General features: G+C 33.3%; 1 protein-coding gene across 1 annotated transcript; it reads right to left on the minus strand.

The window, feature by feature from the left end:
• Positions 1-2345: 2345 nt before the first annotated feature.
• LOC100369298 (dynein regulatory complex protein 1-like) lies at positions 2346-20002 on the minus strand. Its single transcript, XM_085507764.1, has 17 exons — positions 19797-20002; positions 15907-15997; positions 15470-15582; positions 14899-15082; positions 13667-13804; positions 12843-13052; positions 11699-11838; positions 10722-10856; positions 10371-10517; positions 9062-9290; positions 8289-8378; positions 7101-7223; positions 6289-6393; positions 5516-5688; positions 4647-4703; positions 3751-3846; positions 2346-2673 (listed from the first exon to the last, which is right to left on the minus strand). Exons 1-17 carry the CDS (start codon positions 19910-19912, stop codon positions 2511-2513), a joined length of 2310 nt encoding a protein of 769 aa, XP_085363890.1. The 5' UTR covers positions 19913-20002; the 3' UTR covers positions 2346-2510.
• Positions 20003-20176: the final 174 nt, after the last annotated feature.

Below are 20176 nucleotides of genomic sequence, written 5' to 3' on the forward strand. Positions count from 1 at the left end.
AAATTTGTCAACCCCGGTTGTCCACTCTTAAAACAAACGTTTCTGACAATAATCAGTTTTCTATTTTCTTTCACTTCTCATGTTTTAATGTATTACCTCAGTCAATTGAATTGATTAACAAAGCCAATCTAATTATTTCGTAAATACAATGGTGGGCAGATGCTCAAGGTCAAGTGAAGTGCATGGTTTTATATTATGTTCTGCTATTCTGGCATTCATGTCAATATTTGCGCAGTCCTTTGATAGAGGGCGCAGTCACACACATGTCAACTTTGTCCCAGGACCCAGTATTCACTCTCATAAATATTAAACACAGTGGCGGCACGGGGGGGTGGGGGTGGTGGTAAGAGGCGGTCGTCCCATCGAAACAAATCGCCCCTCCAAAATGAAGCTGAAACCTTTGTATCAGCAACATTTGCTCTCTCAAAATCCAGGAAATAGCGTTTCAGAGGGTCTGATATTTAAAAATTGTTAAGGGGGAGCGTGCCTACGGACCCCCATGGTGAGATCGCACCTATTATAAGGCGCAACGTAGGCGAGAATATCTCGCTCCATGCAAAATTTTGTGCAAGTTCGAATTTCATGTAAATAAACAATGTATTTTACACTCGTTGATTGCTACCCCAGACCATTCGTCCCGGTGTTATCGCTATCGCCACACGAGACTCCAGCTTGTCTCCTATACAATTTGACTGCGCACATCCAGAAAGTAGATGTAGCTGTGATTGGTGGAATACTAATGAGTTGAGTGTCAATCAAACGCCCACGCTATCTTTAGTAAACAAAGTCACGTGACACGCGCCATTTTAGTTTTGATTAGTTCATCGGATCGGAGTGGTCGGGCAGGCGATTTCAAGGCAGCACGCTTAACCCTTTCGTTCACAGGTTGGGAGATATTAGAATGACTGACAATTTCACGCCACTGTTTTACATTATTGTCGGATTTTTCTACGCTATCAATCTTTCTCTTACAAACTAGACATAGATGAGACGACAGAGTCGCTCCTTTCACAACGTCGCACTGGATCAAATTGGAAAGACGATTTCCATAAGTTATCCCTCCTGCTTTTCCTGGCTTGAATAAATTCACACACGACTTTAACTGTCCACAAACTCGAAGACTACACGAACACAGTCTACAATAGTCGTCCGCAACAATATGTATGTATTTCTTCGGTGTACTGATGCACGAATGCACCGTGACACGGTGTTTCTCGGGTGTCGCCATCGCTGAGAATGCCGCCGGCGCAATTTTTCACCCAACTCGCGATTCTGTTTTGCAACATTTTATCAATATTCCCTTTGACAAAATCGCCGACAAAAGCACCGCTTTGCTGATCTTTTGTTCTATAATTCTTAATGCAAACACCGACCCTAGTAGTAATTAGTAACGTCGCCTAGTACAAATGAACGGTCGCCATTGCAAATCGAACATCCTTTTGAAATTTGGACGTCGGGCAGGCGATTTCAAGGCACCGCACTTAAATATTAGCAACATATTTTTCTGAGCGGTTGTTTATTCTCTTTCAAACGAGACATAAATGTGACGACATAGTCGATCCCTTGTCCACCGCTAAGAATGCCGCAATGTTTCGTTCGTTTTGCAACATGCCACAAATCGTCGAAAAAAACACCACTTCGACGGAAGCTTGCGTAATAAGGGGGTTAAAACAAGAAAACAAATGCCATGTTTAATACATATCGACCTGTTTTACTTGCGAAAGATAACGGAACATGAACTCGTTTCGTGCGACTTCGGAACCCGAAGGAACACACCAACAACGTTGAATTTACCCGCTATCTTCCAAATATGGTATATTAATTTATTCAGTTGTTTATTTAGAGTGACGTCCGCGGTCGAATGCGATTGGCTATCGATGTCAGTGCAAAGGTCATATGAATATTAAAATTAAGTGGGCGGAAGGAAAATTGTATAGGAGACAAGCTGGAGTCTCGTGTGGCGATAGCGATAACACCGGGACGAATGGTCTGGGGTAGTTGATTGCAAATTTACAAGTCCGATAATAAATCCTACTTTTTTTTTATACTAGTCTACTATTCATTCTCAATTATTTGGAACAATTTACCTGGTCATATGACGAGTGATTTGCATATCCAATTAGATTGTATATATTATGATATTCAATTTGTCATCCAGCTGTTTGACCATATTATTTTATCTTAGGCATGAATAACATTTCCCCTAATTGCAACAGGGACTGTGTCATTAACAATGACTTGCTTATTTTACTTTCCATAATGCAACTCTCACTTTGAAATAACGATGATTAAAATCGATAAGGTTTAAACCAAATACTGCAAGCACACAAAAATAACAAAAAAAGCAGAATTATTCAATTTATTATTCAAACTGAACATACATACCAGTATTTTAAAAACACTATGTACAATATTATCATTTTTTAAATTTCAAATTTACATCATAGCAGTTAAAATACAAATGGACACCATGGAAACTGTATTATTAAAATAATACAAATTGCAGATATTTAACCATTGAATTCAAGATTTAAGACTCGCGTTGGTGGAATCTCTAATTCGTTGTTCACCTTAGAGTTGATGTACTGATGCAATAGCATACGTAATTCAGCATTCTGTTGGCGTAAAGCATCTGTCTCTGATATCAATTTAGATCTGTTATTTAACACCTCACTGTTGAAATAAAAATATGTGAAAAAATTATGAAAAGATAAATTTGTTAGTAGATGAAGTATGACTTTTGTTGAAGTTGTAATTTGCCTACTACTGTAAAATCAGTATTAGAATGGTACAATACAACAGAGGGGATGCAGTTTCTATTAGAGCCCTTACACATATAAGAAATGGTGAATTTTTGGTTCTCAATTGTTTAAAAAGAATGGGTGCGACTTCTATTAGGGATGTGGCTTCTAATAGAGATTTATCCGTAATATATTACATATACTTGCATATTATACCAGAAGAATGTTATCTAGTACAGTCTTCATGTAGAATGTAGCTTTTATTCTATGAACACCTTCATTTTTACCACTAAAGTATTGTGGCAACATTGTGTACATTTTTATCTAATTTTGGACCAAAAAGATATAATTTCTCGTTGGCTACAATTCTTGATAATTTTTTGAAAAAAAACATATTTGAAAAAAAAAATCAAGAATTATTTTGTGAAAGATAAAAATAGTTTTCTTTGGTGGTCAATGGCTATTCCATAATAAACCACAATAAACTAGTTAAGTCTGCTAGGAAATGATAAAATACAGAATTTGCACAAGTTCATTATGATGTACTGACATAAAGAAATCTTGGGTCGCCATAATAGTTTTTAAGAAAATGTTGGTTATAAATATAGTATTGGTGGCCATTAGTAGGTTTTGGTACTTTTTTTATAAACAGTTGTTATGCTGCAGACATCTTTCCATATCTGATGTGGAGAAATAGGATGAACAATTCATATACCATGACTGATTGACATGTAGTTTCTGTTTTAAATTCTTTTTAAAATCCGGGTTTTAAAAACAAGTTAAATTAATCATTTAAAAGTGATTTACATAATAAATTGTTAATCAAGCAAATATGGGGACTAAAATAAAAACTACTTTGGCTGCAATACATAAACTGAGTTACAGGGGTTACAGTTTATTCAGACATTACACATCACACATTTATATACAGACTATATTTTAGTAATAAAAATTTAATTCTCCCAATCTCTCAAAAATATCTCATGTGGGATTCTATCACTTTACTTACCTGTATTTATCAAATCCTGTCAGCAAAGCTGACCACACTTTTTCATCTTTGGAGGTTAAAACAGATGCATATTTTTTCCAGTAAGCTTCATCCTCACTAAAAAAACATAAGTGAATAAGTTATCTTACATGATATATCATATTTAGTTTTACTTTTTACTGTTGTTAACTCTTGAAATCATATGAAATGAAATCATATGTTTATCATGGAAGATCTTATGTCAATAAGGATTACAATTACATACCGATTGACTTCAGATTAAGGGGTTACAGCTAATTTCAATTATTATATACAAGTATTACTGAAGTTAAAATTCACACTACAGACTGAGTCTTCAGTTGTTTACCAGTATTAAAAAATTAGCAATGGTGAAAAATCAACGATATTCAAAAATACATTTATTTTCGATTGGACTACTAGTATATACGGTTTATCAAGGAGAGGTTTGTTGTGAATCCTTAAGGAATGCTGTGAACTGCTTTACTTTCGTGCGAGTCTGTTAATGTTGTGAAATTTTGTAGCAGTGAAAATTATTCTAGAGTCCTATGAGTTTACACTACCCATTTTACAGTATATCTGTATTAGTGATCGCACTCAAGGCTGTTTACACTACACCCAATCTACACATGTTCAAATTTTGTTGAACACACATGTTTCATCAACATTTGGCCAGTGGTAAACAAGCCTCCCATTGTTGAAGTATACGTGCATACGCCACTTTTTGACCAATCGGGGACATTTTTTAAAGCGAAAAACAACAAATTTTTAGCCAAAAAGCACACCTTATATAAATTTTTTGAGTTTAGTTTTCACCTGGCTGGGCACCCCACATTTTGGAATATTTATTAATTCATAAAGACTCAAAGCATATAACTGACATTAATCATTTAACTCACCTATCATCTCTCTCAACACCAGATATGATCTTAAAAGTCTGGTATTTTCCTTTGTCCCTGGGGAGAAAAAAGGTTTTTAAACAAAAGATACAGAATTTTCACAAAGATTGGGAAGCCAGTTTTTAAGCAAGATGAATATCAAATTGGTTTATTAATTTAAAAGCATGGTGTGAATAAAGCACATGTATTACAGGTAAAGACTAAAATATTATGGATGAACCACATATCTGTTGAATTCTTGTAGACTGACAGGAGATATTCATGTATGTATTTTAACATAGTAGCTAAATGACATGATACATGTAAATCAGCTCCTAATCAGGTTTGTATAGAGGTGTATATCAGACTTTATATCCACAGTGCATATATCATTCATAGTTGTGATGTCAATGGTGAAATAATACTGCTCAGATAGTCATCAGTTGATACTTTGAGAAAGTTACATGAAGGAAATTGTGAATTGATATGATATGATACCGAGTAACAGCAAATATTCATGATAATAACAACTGAAAGTTATTTTGAACATATGTAGCTAAGAGTATGAAAGAAACAAGTCTGACAATCATCAACAATTTTTGCCAGCCACAACTGAAAACATGTGTCTTGATTGGTTGTCATGTTGAATTAGCATAAATTAAAATATGGTTTAAAAGTGTGAATTTTTTCTGTCTTTTTGGAAATTAATTGTGGCAATCAGAGCTGGTCATGTGATATCACTTATTTGTAAAGCTTTGGTAATACTAGCCAATGATATCACTTAATCAACCAGCTCTACAAACAAGAAATATCAAGTGATGATCTCATACAAAAATTGTACATGACACCAATACCATGTAAGTGATATGACTAACAACAATTATACATACTTGGAAGGATAATGATGATCCTGAACAAAATCTGTAAGTGCCTTCAACACATCATTGGGGTGAATCAAACTGTCTGCTATGGATTTCAAACTGGATGCTACAGATGCTACTTCCTCTTCTTCACCAGTAACCTTGGCAACCTCTGCATCAGCCTCCCGCTCATCAATATCCCCCTATAATTACCAGATAAATTGTAACAGATGTTAAAGAGACAATCTTGCTATAAGCCTTAAATCTCATGGAAGATTGAGTTAACAGATCACAATTAATGAGAAATAGAAGACAATAGATAGTATAAACAATAGTATCCCATGAATCCATGGTGCAAAACGAGGAATTGACAGGATAATCTCCTATAAACATTATATAGTAGACTGTATTTGCTCTATGAGAAGCTCATCTTTAATAGAAGCGCAGAAACAAAAATTGCATTTACTGTGTAGTCGATCACTAAAACATGAGCATGAGCAACTTACTTTGACCTTAAAGATACACCTATTGTATACCTAAGCACATGTGCTACTAATAGAGTATATATGGTATACAGTACATAATAATATTTGTAATAAATTCAGAAAGACATTCATGTTGAACATAAATATCATGGTGTAGCAGACTGACATTTGGAAAAACCTTAGTCTGTTATCACATCCACAACCAAAATGTTGTGACATGCTTTCCAAAAAGTCAAATTTGTGAGACCTTCAAATTAACAAATCTATCAAATTTCACAGCATGCAACCTATTAATACTATTTTAATAAAAAAGTATACCTCAACTTCCTTTGTTGGTGGTTTCTGGTCTAGTCCTTCTGTAACAGTACCAGTTGTTTTGACCAGTGTTCCCTCACCTCTTGATTCAGGCTTTAATGTACCTTCCTGGCAATAGAAGAAAATCAAGATCAGCTATTTTACTTTTCAATTTTCACCTTCTAACTATATACCGAAGTGATGTAATATCAACATTGCTAGTAAATGTACAGCAATTGCTTTGAAATTTAAGTTGTTTTGTTACAATGAAGATTGTTTAGATACATTCGCCACACACCCAGACTTCAAGTTGCTGACGTCGGACTGGCTGACAGCGTAATGTAATTCCAACACAGACTTTGATTGGACAGACACATATAATATTTGTCTTGTATTAGCCATGACAGAATATTTGTATAAAGTTGTGTATTATCGAATACAAGAATTATACTTATGAACAGAATGTTTTGGTGCAAGGCATATCAGTGATGTTGCTCTAGATAGCAGTTTTAAAAAGTAATGATAATAATTAGTCACGTTTTAGCAATTTTGAATCTGCTGTGTATTCAAATAAAATGATATGCATGACGGTCCCACAATATTCTATGTACATGTATGTGCTAAGTCTGAATGAACATAAAATGATATGCATGACGGTCCCACAATATTCTATGTACATGTATGTGCTAAGTCTGAATGAACTTCATGAAAATATGTATGCTTAGCTAAAAATTATTGATTTATGTTATTTTCAACAACTAAAATGACCACCAGGCGGCCATCTGGAATCATAGTTTTGAAATCAACATCCATAAAATCAATAGATTTGCACTGACCTGGAGTGCTAGTTCATCCTCAACTTCACCTGCCTTATCAGCTGATTTGGTTTGCACTTGTTTGAATTGTAAGAAATAGGTAGCTAGCTTATGGATATCTTCTTCTGTTTCAATTCCTAGAGCCTAGTGATGAAATAAAAGAAAAAAGATATCATTATACATGTACTTCCATAACTGCAAATAAAAAAAATCAGCTATCTGATAAAAGATATACAGATAGCTTTATAAATCTTTCAGATATATTTGAATGTGACAGAACATTTCAACTGTGAATCATGATGAAAATAACCATGTGTAAAATGTGACAGAACATTTCAACTGTGAATCATGATGAAAATAACCATGTGTAAAATGTGACAGAACATTTCAACTGTGAATCATGATGAAAATAACCATGTGTAAAATGTGACAGAACATTTCAACTGTGAATCATGATGAAAATAACCATGTGTAAAATGTGACAGAACATTTCAACTGTGAATCATGATGAAAATAACCATGTGTAAAATGTGACAGAACATTTCAACTGTGAATCATGATGAAAATAACCATGTGTAAAATGTGACAGAACATTTCAACTGTGAATCATGATGAAAATAACCATGTGTAAAATGTGACAGAACATTTCAACTGTGAATCATGATGAAAATAACCATGTGTAAAATGTGACAGAACATTTCAACTGTGAATCATGATGAAAATAACCATGTGTAAAATGTGACAGAACATTTCAACTGTGAATCATGATGAAAATAACCATGTGTAAAATGTGACAGAACATTTCAACTGTGAATCATGATGAAAATAACCATGTGTAAAATGTGACAGAACATTTCAACTGTGAATCATGATGAAAATAACCATGTGTAAAATGTGACAGAACATTTCAACTGTGAATCATGATGAAAATAACCATGTGTAAAATGTGACAGAACATTTCAACTGTGAATCATGATGAAAATAACCATGTGTAAAATGTGACAGAACATTTCAACTGTGAATCATGATGAAAATAACCATGTGTAAAATGTGACAGAACATTTCAACTGTGAATCATGATGAAAATAACCATGTGTAAAATGTGACAGAACATTTCAACTGTGAATCATGATGAAAATAACCATGTGTAAAATGTGACAGAACATTTCAACTGTGAATCATGATGAAAATAACCATGTGTAAACTTACAGCAAATATAGCATCCAGCTTCATCAAGGACCGTTCATCTGATTCCAAAGGTTGTAGTAGTTTATTCAGTTTAGATTCTACTAAGAAACCCTGTAAAAAGAGAATGGATAGATTAAACAAATGCAAAATAAAATACATATGTTATACAAATGTTGACAACCCAAGATACCAGTTAAAGTAACATTAAAAAAACACACAAAAATGTGGCAATTTGATCTTTCGTCTTTGCTGTACCATACAGTGAAATCCAAATACATTCAAAAGTTTGTTTGTTTTTCTTTTGGGCCAGGTTTGTTTATACTCAACCACTGATTTAGTCACAATATTTTCTACAACTTGTTGGATTTCCAGTATTGTTTCCAATATGACCAAGTGTATTTAAACTGTAACAACACAGATATAACTAACTTTTAGATAACCTATAAGATATAATTATGTACAATTTTTACAAATCAAAGCTGGACCTTCAACCAAAATCAAGGTAACTCAATTGTTATCATTGTTTCTTGTTACATTACTGATGATATACTAACCAACTGATAATATAGCTGGGGAATAAACATTATTGCTATAGCAAGGCGGGTCATACAATATGATTATCCCAGGAAAAATGTTAAAATATGCAGTTTTAATTTTGTTTGAATAACAACTACACTGTAGATATATGTTCAATGATTAACATTAGTGAATAATACTTTAATTTGTATTTTTGCATTAAAGGTTGTTTCTGATCGAAAAAAACATGTTTTTAGGCCTAAGTAGATTTCACTCACAGATTCGTCACACAGCAATTCTAATACTTGTTTGATAGTTTTCATAGATAACTTCTTTGCTTCATCATCTTCAATCTCAGCATCCCCTTCTCCCAACTCTGACTCATCTGCTTCACCTTGGATGCTGCTTTTTGTGGATGACATCACTTCCTGTAGTACTTGATGAGCAGAGACTGACTTTTTAGCACTGGCCTCAGATGTAATTGGACCAACATTTTCTAAAAACGAGCTACATGAGAAAAGAAGAGTCATATTACACTATCAAACACTGAAACATTAGATATTATTCAGCATACATGTAGATCCATGCAACAATTGAACCAGTACATTTGAATACACAATACAGTTCATACTAATAAATGGCAACCCCCCCCCTCTCGTAACAAAACAGTTCTATGACTTCTAAATGACGTAGATGTAAGCAATGCTATTCAAATGGACACCTCTGTTTTACTGACATATAACATTAGATGGCGCTATTCAAAATGAATCTCATGAACAAACTGAATCCAATAAAAGATTAGCAACATTTTGTCACTGCCTAAAATACAGACAACAATATTTCACATTCTTGACTATTCTTGACATGTTTTCTTCAGTGGTTTATGTTAGTAATATACCATACTCATCTTTGCTCAACTAAGCGCCCAACCTCCACTTTATGAACATTATTTGACTTTTCTGATTATCGGTTATCAAATACATGTATATATAATACAGCATGGATATTGACTGCTGCGAATAGGGTCAATATTTTAACAGTTATTGAAAAAAATCATGACGTTTTTTCACCAAAATCAATTCCAAGAAACCATGCTTTGACATCGATAATTAACTTCTGTATTGCGTTACCAGAATGCCTTAGAGAATTCCCGGAGAAGTGTGTAGGTACAACACAACATTCTGATTGGTTAAGAACAGACTTGACCTATCAGGTCAAATCATGCGAAAAAAATCAACATTTGCATTTGACAGAACATAAAGATAAGAAGATATTGACTTTGACTATTTTCTAAAAGATACTAATAATTTTCATATTGTAAATTACAATGGAAAGTAAATAAATCTGTAATAAAAAATGTGTATTTTTTGTGACCATTTCTGTTTTTTTTTGTAAATAGTTTTCTGGTAATCAATGATGATGCAACTAATTTTGCAATTTGACTTATGTTAACAAGTTGTAAGGGACATAATATTCCCTCTAATCTGGCACATGGTGAACTAAAATTGTCATATGCTAAGTTGAATGAGTATGTGAACATGTTTGGTAACTTAGCAACCAAAGAATGAGAAACCTAATACAACTTACACATCAGGCTCTATCCACTGCAACCCTAGTTGATGTTCATGTATTATTCTATCCTGCTCCAAGACATCATTCACCAACTGTTTGGCTTGTTCTTCATTCATACACCAAATATCATGGAATTTTCTTGTATCTGTAGCTTGGAAATGTCTGCAAGGAAAAATACATTAAATGTAGTTGCATTTAGTGACAGCAAATACTTGCTTTCCATGTACCATATATTGAGTAAGTGAGTAAATGAGTAATGCTTTATTTTATATTACCTGCGGGGTAAATACATTTAAAATGTCTGCTATTAATTGTTAACATGAAGTAAAATATTATTTTATTGTTGTAGAAAAAATAAATTCATACTTTGCTTTTTTCTGTAGCTCTTTGAACTGTTCAGTGATTCTTTTGTAATCATCGGCTAAATTTTGGTTTTCTTCTCTGTATTGTTTTTCTTGCTTTCCTAGTTTGATCTTTAGATTATTGAGCACATCTTGCAACCTGAAAAAATTAGAACAAATATCTTCAATAATTTTTGCCAGCATACTAGCATTTGAGCTTGTAGTCTTGAGTCGCGTTGATAAGCTGTTGAGGTGACCTGGGCAGCAGCCAATTAAGATATACATTTGTACAAAAGTACTGCAAGATTGTTCGCTATTCCAGATATTGCGTTTACCCTAAATACTACTTTGCAGACTACCACTACTGTAACAGTCCTTAAAGTGCTTGATTATAAGGACACCCACAAATTTTACAAAATTACTTTGGCCAATATGAATACTACCGGTACAAAAAATATATGTATTATTTTGTAGGGCGTCAAGGCAAACTACCGGTACTTGAGGATTGAGTGATTGCTTCTAATGCCTCCATGAAAGTCATGTCCTGGCACTATTAGGGAGCAGCCATTATTATGAGACAATAAGGGGGCCCAAATGTGATAAAGATACACAAAATAAATTATCATAAAAGTATGTCAATTTTAGACAAAACAAAATTGTATATTGCTTATGACTTTTATCGAAAAGTTGTGAATATATTTATAATCATAATGGGTTTTATGTGCGAAAAACAGGAAAATAGAAATTATCAAATATTTAAATCTTCGAGTAGGTACTATATCTAGAGTAGGTTCCTGCTGAGAAATGCAACACATTATTTAGGAGAGTATTTGATGTTTCTATTTTTATGTTGAAAATTCACTACTAGTATGGTAGGATTTAACACATTGTCTGTGGACGCTGTTTTTCCACATACATTTTGGTTATCAGTGGTGGTGGTGGTGGCGGGGGGGGGGGGGGATTCATCTGGCAATGTCTCAAGTCATCTATGGTTGTACACACCTTGTTATTTTCCTCTTTTGCTGTGATTTAGTTATTGTGTTCTCCTCATCCCTTTTTTTCAGTACTTGAAAATTGTATTCCAACTTTTCTTGATTCAACTGGTAAGTTGCTCTCATCTGCTGTAACTGCTGCTCCAAAACCTGCCAAGAAAACAGTCTACAGAGTAAGGAATCAACTCATATTGAATGCTGATTTTGCTTTATTAAGTTTTAAATATAAGCATGCCACCCCTTGTAAAAACTTGTTTCTTGGTGCCTACATGGCCCTGGTGTGAAATCTGAAATACCAGCAAGCAATATACATGTAGATTTCCTGTTTCATAGAATGGATCCGATGACTACCTGTACCGGTACGCAAGTACATTCATAGAAATGACTATACATCAAGATGCAAGGTAACCCAAAGAATTAAATCCCTCTATTTCAAAATAATAACTTTATAAAGACAAGTATTCTCAGAATGAAGCTAAATCACAGAATATTCTGTTTTACTAAGAAGCACATCACTGTACCATGTATTTCTATGATTTCTGTGCGAACTGCTGTGGCACACCAGTCAAAGAGCTAAGCAACCAAATTTATATATGTTACACATGTAGGGGTAGTCTTATTACACTGCTCAGGAGAATCTCAACAGATAGCACAAAGTACAGTTTTCTGAGAGTTTTCGGCTTTTGTTTTTACCATACTTGGTAATGTGAAGAAACTGCCTGGATGTTCATTTCCAAGAATAACCAAAACTTAGATTTGTGAATGTAATATATACTAAGATTTTTGTACTCAGCTGGGTTAACCTATTTGATTTTAATAACCACACGTAGACTAACCACTGAGAGAATTGTAGTATAAACTTGATACTGTAAAACATTTTATTTTCATGACACATTTTCATAAATTTCATGCATCAGCGAAAACTGCAAAATTGTGTAGTAGTGACCATTTCACAAGGATCTTTAAAAATCTGTTTGACATTTTCTTTTTCAATTTATTTTCTATGTGGTTATTATTTCATATTTTGGTTTAGTTTAACCACAGAGAAAAAAATATTCTGAATTTGTGAAATTGACAGCTGTGAAAATTAGTTTATAGTAATAAGTAAATAACATTTGAATTAGTAACAACCCCTGTTATAGTTTGAATCTCACCTGCACATCAGTTTCTAGTTTGATCTTCACCATATTATATTCCTCTGCATCTTGTGTTCTCAGATGTTGTATTTGTTGTTCATAATCATCCACACGCTTCTCTCGTGCTTTCATATTATCAATTTCTTTATCTCTCCTTCCTTGCATTGTTTGCTCCCATTTCTTTTTATTACTCTCTAATAAATCATTCCTCTCAGCATCAAAGCTTTTCTATCATTTAAACAAAACATTCAGATTGTGAATATGGCCAACAACATTAACTGGTACATATGTATGTGGCTCTGAGTTTGATGGATGAACAGAACATTGGGCAATGAAATTAATTATAAAAGACCTACATATGTGCAACTACACTGTTACATTGCCGGAGTTGACATAAACTGTATATGCAAATATAAATAATATAACAATTTTACGTGCAATTAATGCAAAAGTTTGAGAAATTTACCATGACCCAAAATGAATGATTTTATATTGACCAATAAATAATACAACTATCAATCACTGACTATGATTTGATCATGACAGACTACAATCTGACCACTTTCAATAGACAATTCATGATTTTTCCATGATCTATCATGGTCATTTTCTCATGGTCAAACTGTGATAAAACATTGTCACTGACAGTGATTTAACCTTGGTTACAGTATTCTAATATAGTCACTATGAAATCAAACCTCTATTCAAGAATATTTGACAGAGTCATCGGAAATTCATGAAAGTCAGTGATATACACAGATATGATAATTAAATAGAAATTAGAAATGTGGGGAACACTAAATGAGAACTAAATCAAGTAATGAAATCAGACAATAACATACCTCAATTTGATTGAGTTCTTCTCTATATGATCTTGTTAAATTTTTCACTTGTTCTTCCATACGTTCAATCATCAGATCAATATCCTCAGCTTGTTTCTTCAAATCTTTGACATACTGATCATCTTTAGCTTTTAACTCCTGTAGTGAATAGCATGTGACATTTGATTAACATGGTTTTGACTCTGCCATGTCCACAATACACATCTATGTAACTACATTAGGGACAACATCAAAAGTTCAATGTAGGATAAAAAACTTAATTCCTTTAGCCCCCCCCCCCCCCCACTGAAACTTAATTGATAAATATTGATACTCAGTTGCCAAACCTTCAGCCGTTCAAGAGGAAATAATGAAGAGGAATATACGCATGCGCTATTACTTTTTTGGGTTCTGTGCATGCTCTAGGTCCATGCCCTGGAATTGACCTCATTTAACGCACATATTTACACTCGGACCAAACATTTTTCTCGTCTTGGATGTTTTTTTTATTTTCTGTTATTTTTGTTCATGATTCGATAGAAAAAAAATGAACTACAAATACTCCAAGATTTGTATGACTTCATTAACAAATAAAATCGTTTTTGTAGGATGGAAACTTTTTGAGGTCAAACCCCCCACCCCCAAACTAAAGCAGATAAGTTTTTTTTATCCGACATCAATCTTTTGATGTACATGTAGTCCCTTACACAATGCTGATTACTGTTATATCTGTGTACCATTATATGGCCGTAAACTGTACAGCTAGATTGTGGATACACTTCACAGTCTTCATTTTGGTTCATAATCATCATTCAATGGGAAAAAATTGTGTGCTTTTTACATCTTTTAATAGGAATGGCTGGTGGCAGAAAGGAATATGTATTGTGAGGAATTGGTATTATTCATTACTCTGAGTCACATGTACCTAACATAATTGTTACCCAATGTTATTCAGTATGTTCTCCAATATGATCAGGCAACTGAAGCATATGGTTTAATATTGTACATTTACATAAATTATTGATATTAATGTAATGTAAGAATGTTTTTCACATCAACATAACCTAGGAATCCAATTTAATTAGTGAAGATGTAATGCATCCATTGTTCATTACCAGCACCAACATAATACTACACATACACATATAAGGAACCATCACTCCAATGTTATAATAACTGCAGTTGTCAGTTGGCAAGAATTAACGATACACATGTACCACCCTATACTGTTAGATTTACTGAATGTTACTCACCAGTTGAAAGTCAGTAATAAGTTTGTTTTTATCATCAATCATAGCATCACAGAGTGACTGTTGCTGCATTAATAAATCCTGTAACTCCTGTGGTACATCTCGGTTATGGGCAGATTCCCACTTTTTTGTGATTTCTTCAAATCGCTCAACTCCAGCTTTAGCTTCAGCTTCCAATTTTTCAGTTCTATAAACAAAATATTAATATGTAATTCTAGTTTCCCCATATTTTAATTAATTCAATTATAAAGTACAAACATTTTAATGAGTAAATTGTGCATACATGCACATAATGTATTAAATAAATATAAATGCATACACCGGTAAATAAGGGTGTATAGTTTAAAAGAAAGATTTGAAATATTTCTATTATTAACATCTTGTCCTCTGTTTAAACAAACTTTCTGTGAGCGATGACAAGTTTTCAAATGATGACCATTTTCTAATTCGTGTAATTTATAGACTGATGACTGTCAACGTTTCAGTGAAAACCCAGCTAAGCAGGCTGCAAATAGCACAAGCTAACATAGGTACATATACATGTACATATAGCTGTACATATTAGGATTGATACCTTTGTCTGAGATTCTCCTCTTCTTCTGTTCTTCTAAGTGCTTCACGTGAATCACCAGCAACTCTTACATTTGTCACTAACTCAGTACCATCAGTTTTCAGTTTTGTCAAACGCTAAGAAAAACAAAACCAAATCAGTACTCCATTATGTGGATTTCTATTTGAGCACACATTAGCTTTTGACTTTTTTTTTCTCTCAAGCCAAATATACACAAGTAATCAAAACTGATGAAAAAGGAATGTAAATAAACCTACACGACCATAGATGTGAACCTCTGTAACTTGTATCAAAATGAAATTTTTGGTATTGATACATGATCAGAATGATGAATACAATGTAGCCCATATAATTGTCATATCCCTATAATTTGTTAAAACTATGGCTAGTACTAGTATGTTATGGTAAGTACATTGTATAAACATCAGTGTCTATTTTACCTGTCTACTTTCTTCAATCTGTTTTCTACTTTTACTTTGTTCCTCTTTATCCTCTTTCTTCTTGGCATTGGGATCCTCTCCCATCGTCTCCCTGTTAATCACAACAAAATATTAAAAAGGACATCAAACTCATTATCATTGTCAAGAATCAATTGTGTTAAATTAGTTTTTACAAATCATTTAGTTCATTATATTGCTGTAACTAAGCACTGAAATATGTGGTTGCATTAACATCCACTTCTGCTGTACTGTCTTCAAGCATACATGCAATTTAGCTGTAGTATCCTATTATTAATTAATTAATTAACAAGCCATGCATGGCATAGTCCCTGTTAGTTATAAGATTTAAGATATATAGTTTTGTTTATAGTAATATAGTTTGAACATAAACATGTCAGAGATTTTGATCCAGAAGTAAATGCTAGAATATGATGATTTTTTAACATTAGAATGCTTGACATTCAGTCATCTTGTATCTGATATTCAAACGAGTACTTGTCCATATTAAGAGATCTTGCTCTGGAACAGCATTAATTAAAACAAAATGGCCACCGGTTGACCATTTTGAATCAAAACGTTTATGACATGATGTATAATGAATAGAACAACATTCATTAAAACAAAATGGCTGCCAGTCAGCCATTTTAAATTTTATCTGAAAAACAATCAAAGAAAGCTTAGAAAGAACTCCCGTGTGCTGAGAGTATTGGAGACACATTACAAATTAATTCAAAATGGAAACGCAGAAAACTAATTATGCAAATAAGGTAGCTAATATTAACAGATTTAAGTGTAAAACTAATAAGGTCTGCACAATGTACCAAGTTTCATTGAAATGTGATTAGAACCAAAAAAATATTAATTATTATGCTAATTAAAGAATTAATATGAACAGATTTTAACCCAAAATTAATCAGGCTGTCTATTGTCCTAGAGCATTTATGTACCTAGTTTTATTCAAATGTGATGATCAATACATGAGATATAGTATTAATTAATTATGTTAATTAAGTGATTAATAAGCATAATATTTACCAAAACTAATATGGTGTATAGTCCTAGGTTCATTGAAATGTGATGGGTACTCTTTAAAAGTTTCATTGAAATCCAATGAGTGGTTTTTAGACATCAGTGCAACAGCCATAGAACAGCAACAAATTAACTAATAATGCAAATTAGATGATTAATATGCACAAATATTTACCCCAAAACTAATAAGGTCTCTGCACAGTCCTCAAGTAACTATGTACCAAGTTTCATTGAAACGTGATCATTACTACCGGTACTCGAAATATCAAAAGCTGAAAATTAATTAATTATGCAAATTAGGTAATTAATATGTACTGATATTACCCTAAAAACTATCAGGTCTGTGCAGTGTCATATGACATCTATGTACCAAGTTTTATTGAAATGTTATGATTAGTACTTGAGATATCAGTGGAAAAGCCGAAAATTGATTAATCATTATGTAAATTAGGTAATTAATAATATTAACAGATTTTTACCTGAACTAATCAAATCTGCGCATTAGTTCAGAGCATCCATGTGCCAAGTTTCATTGAAATTCAATGAGTGGTTCTTCAAAAATCAGTGGAACAGTCATAGAACAGCTTAAAATCAGTTAATTATCATGCAAATTAGGTAATTAATATTCATAGATTTTTACCCAAATCTAATCAAATCTGCGTATTGGTTCAGAGCATCCATGTGCCAAGTTTCATCAAAATCCAATGAGTGGTTCTTCAAATATCAGTGGAACAGTCATGGAACAGCTTTAAATCAGTTAATTATCATTCAAATTAGGTAATTAATATTCATAGATTTTTACCCAAAACTAATCAAATCTGCGCACTAGTTCAGAGCATCCATGTGCCAAGTTTCATCAAAATCCAATGAGTGGTTCTTCAGATATTAGTGGAACAGTCTTGGAACAGCTAAAAATCAGCTAATTATCATGCAAATTAGGTAATTAATATTCATAGATTTTTACCCAAACCTAATCAACTCTGCGCATTATCCCAGAGCATCTATGTACCAAGTTTCACCAAAATTTGATTAGTGGTTCTTGAGATAACGATGGAACAAAAAAAGTGACATACATACATACATACATACAGACATACATACATACAGACATACATACATACATACAGACATACAGACAGGGTAACTGCAAAGACTCCCTTTTGTGCTTCGCACACGGGAGTCAAAAATGATGTGCATCAGAGATCCATAATGTCTAAAGTATGTACCAAGTTTGAACAAAATCCATCTCTAAACAGCCAAGATCTAGTCTCTGGAATGCCAGAAATGCTTCATTTTGATCATTTTTAGCACAAAAATGGAAACAAATCGATGTGCATATGTATAATATGAGTTATTACGAGGATAACGAAAAGTATGCACAAAGACAGTGTGAGTATCGACCGACACACAGCATGTCCATGTAATAACCTTATTATTATCCATCTTTTCCTTTCAAGAATACATCATTGGAATGCCGAAATACAAAAAGTTTAGAACAGATTGAGTGAACTTCTTTGTATAGGGTCCAGTCAAACCCTGCGGGTGCCATGTTTGTTTTTATTATTAGAGGACGCTTATACCCATTGCAATAGCCCAAAATTGCGTCACGCTGTAACTTTACGATTGACAGATGTATAATAATATTAATTATTATGTTTGTGTGAAGTTTGAATGTAATCGTCCAGGCATGTCTAAAGATATATATCCGGGCGCACATAAATGATAAATAATGACAATAGGAAAAAATCAAATTCTAAAAATGAACTAAGAACCTACAAACTTTTTTAAAACCAAAATAGAACAAGAAAACTACTTAACACTTATGAAAAACAGTGAACTTCGCAAATCCTTAACAAAATTTAGACTTGGCAACCACTGTCTGAAAATTGAAACAGGCCGGCATACAGGATTGGATTTTAAAGACAGAGTCTGCAATATGTGCGACAATGACCATGTTGAAGATGAACAACATTTTGTCATAAATTGTCCTCATTACAATGAAATAAGATTAAAACTTTACATTGTAACTAATAAATGTATACCAAATTTTGACAAATTTAGTAATGAAAATAAATTCATATCATTACTAAGTGACGAGAAAATGTCAATTCCTTTAGCACAATATATAAAAAACTGTGTTAATACAAGACAGCAGCACCTACATAAACTAAACCAGTAACACATTCCTTGTATACAAATTTTTATCTTTTTTTTAAGGCTTTTTTGTTCCCTTACTTTTTATGTAGTTATTTTTCTTTTACTAATATCTGATTTGTAATCCTTTTCATCCCCTCTGGGGGATGTTGTGTGTTAATAAATAAATAAATAAATAAACACAGACGCCGAAAAAAAGCAGGGACTAATAACCTCATAAATAGATTATTATAATCTATTATTATAATCTATTATTATAATCTATTTAGGTCAGTTTGTTGTTGTCATTACCATATTATTGCTATGTACTATTAAATAATTGTATTTCATTATGACATAAATACTCCTGCTTGTTTTGTTTTTACCATTAAACTCTTCGCAGCTTGTATCTAAATGTGTTTGGGTAACAACCAGCATATTGATCATATATAATGTTATACATGTACGAGTATGTGCACATTCTATTACACATGGATATTATGGGGTGTGTGTATGGGTATCGGAAAGGTTACATGAGAACACATAGTAATAGGCGGAGAATAATAATATGCATTTACCGCATCGAGTGCGGGGAAGATTAACGAGTAAACTATGACACTCCACACAGGTTCAGCTTCCAATCCCCCTATATACACCATCACGCACCGTTCAGGCCCCTTGGGTCACAGTGAGGGTCAGTCCAGTGTTTACAGTACAGTCCGACTTACCTGTGAGCCAGCTCTGTGCGTTTTATTATCCTAAGCCGGCGAGCTGCGATACGCACTTCAGGGTCAGTTGAGTCTACAGATGGCCCTGTATCATCTTCTTCTTCGTGAGTACTCATTGTTTACCGAATTCAGATGGAAAACGAGTTAATTCCCTAAAATATGAAGGCCACTTCCGTACAGGATAGTTCTATTTTGCTGTTTGTTGCTAAGCGCCAGGGACCCCTAACTCACTTGGCATTGCTACCATTACGCCCTCAAGTGATATATGCATTGAGCGTGTAAAAGTGACTTAGTGTTCTTATAAAAACAAAGTTTGAATCAAAATCGAAAATACAGTTGTTTTAATAATTTTTTTGTGTATATAGTATGACCAAGGATTG

This window comes from Saccoglossus kowalevskii, chromosome 14 (genome assembly GCF_978046115.1).
Source record: "Saccoglossus kowalevskii chromosome 14, keSacKowa6.1, whole genome shotgun sequence".
In the NCBI taxonomy this organism is placed as follows: Eukaryota; Metazoa; Hemichordata; class Enteropneusta; family Harrimaniidae; genus Saccoglossus; species Saccoglossus kowalevskii.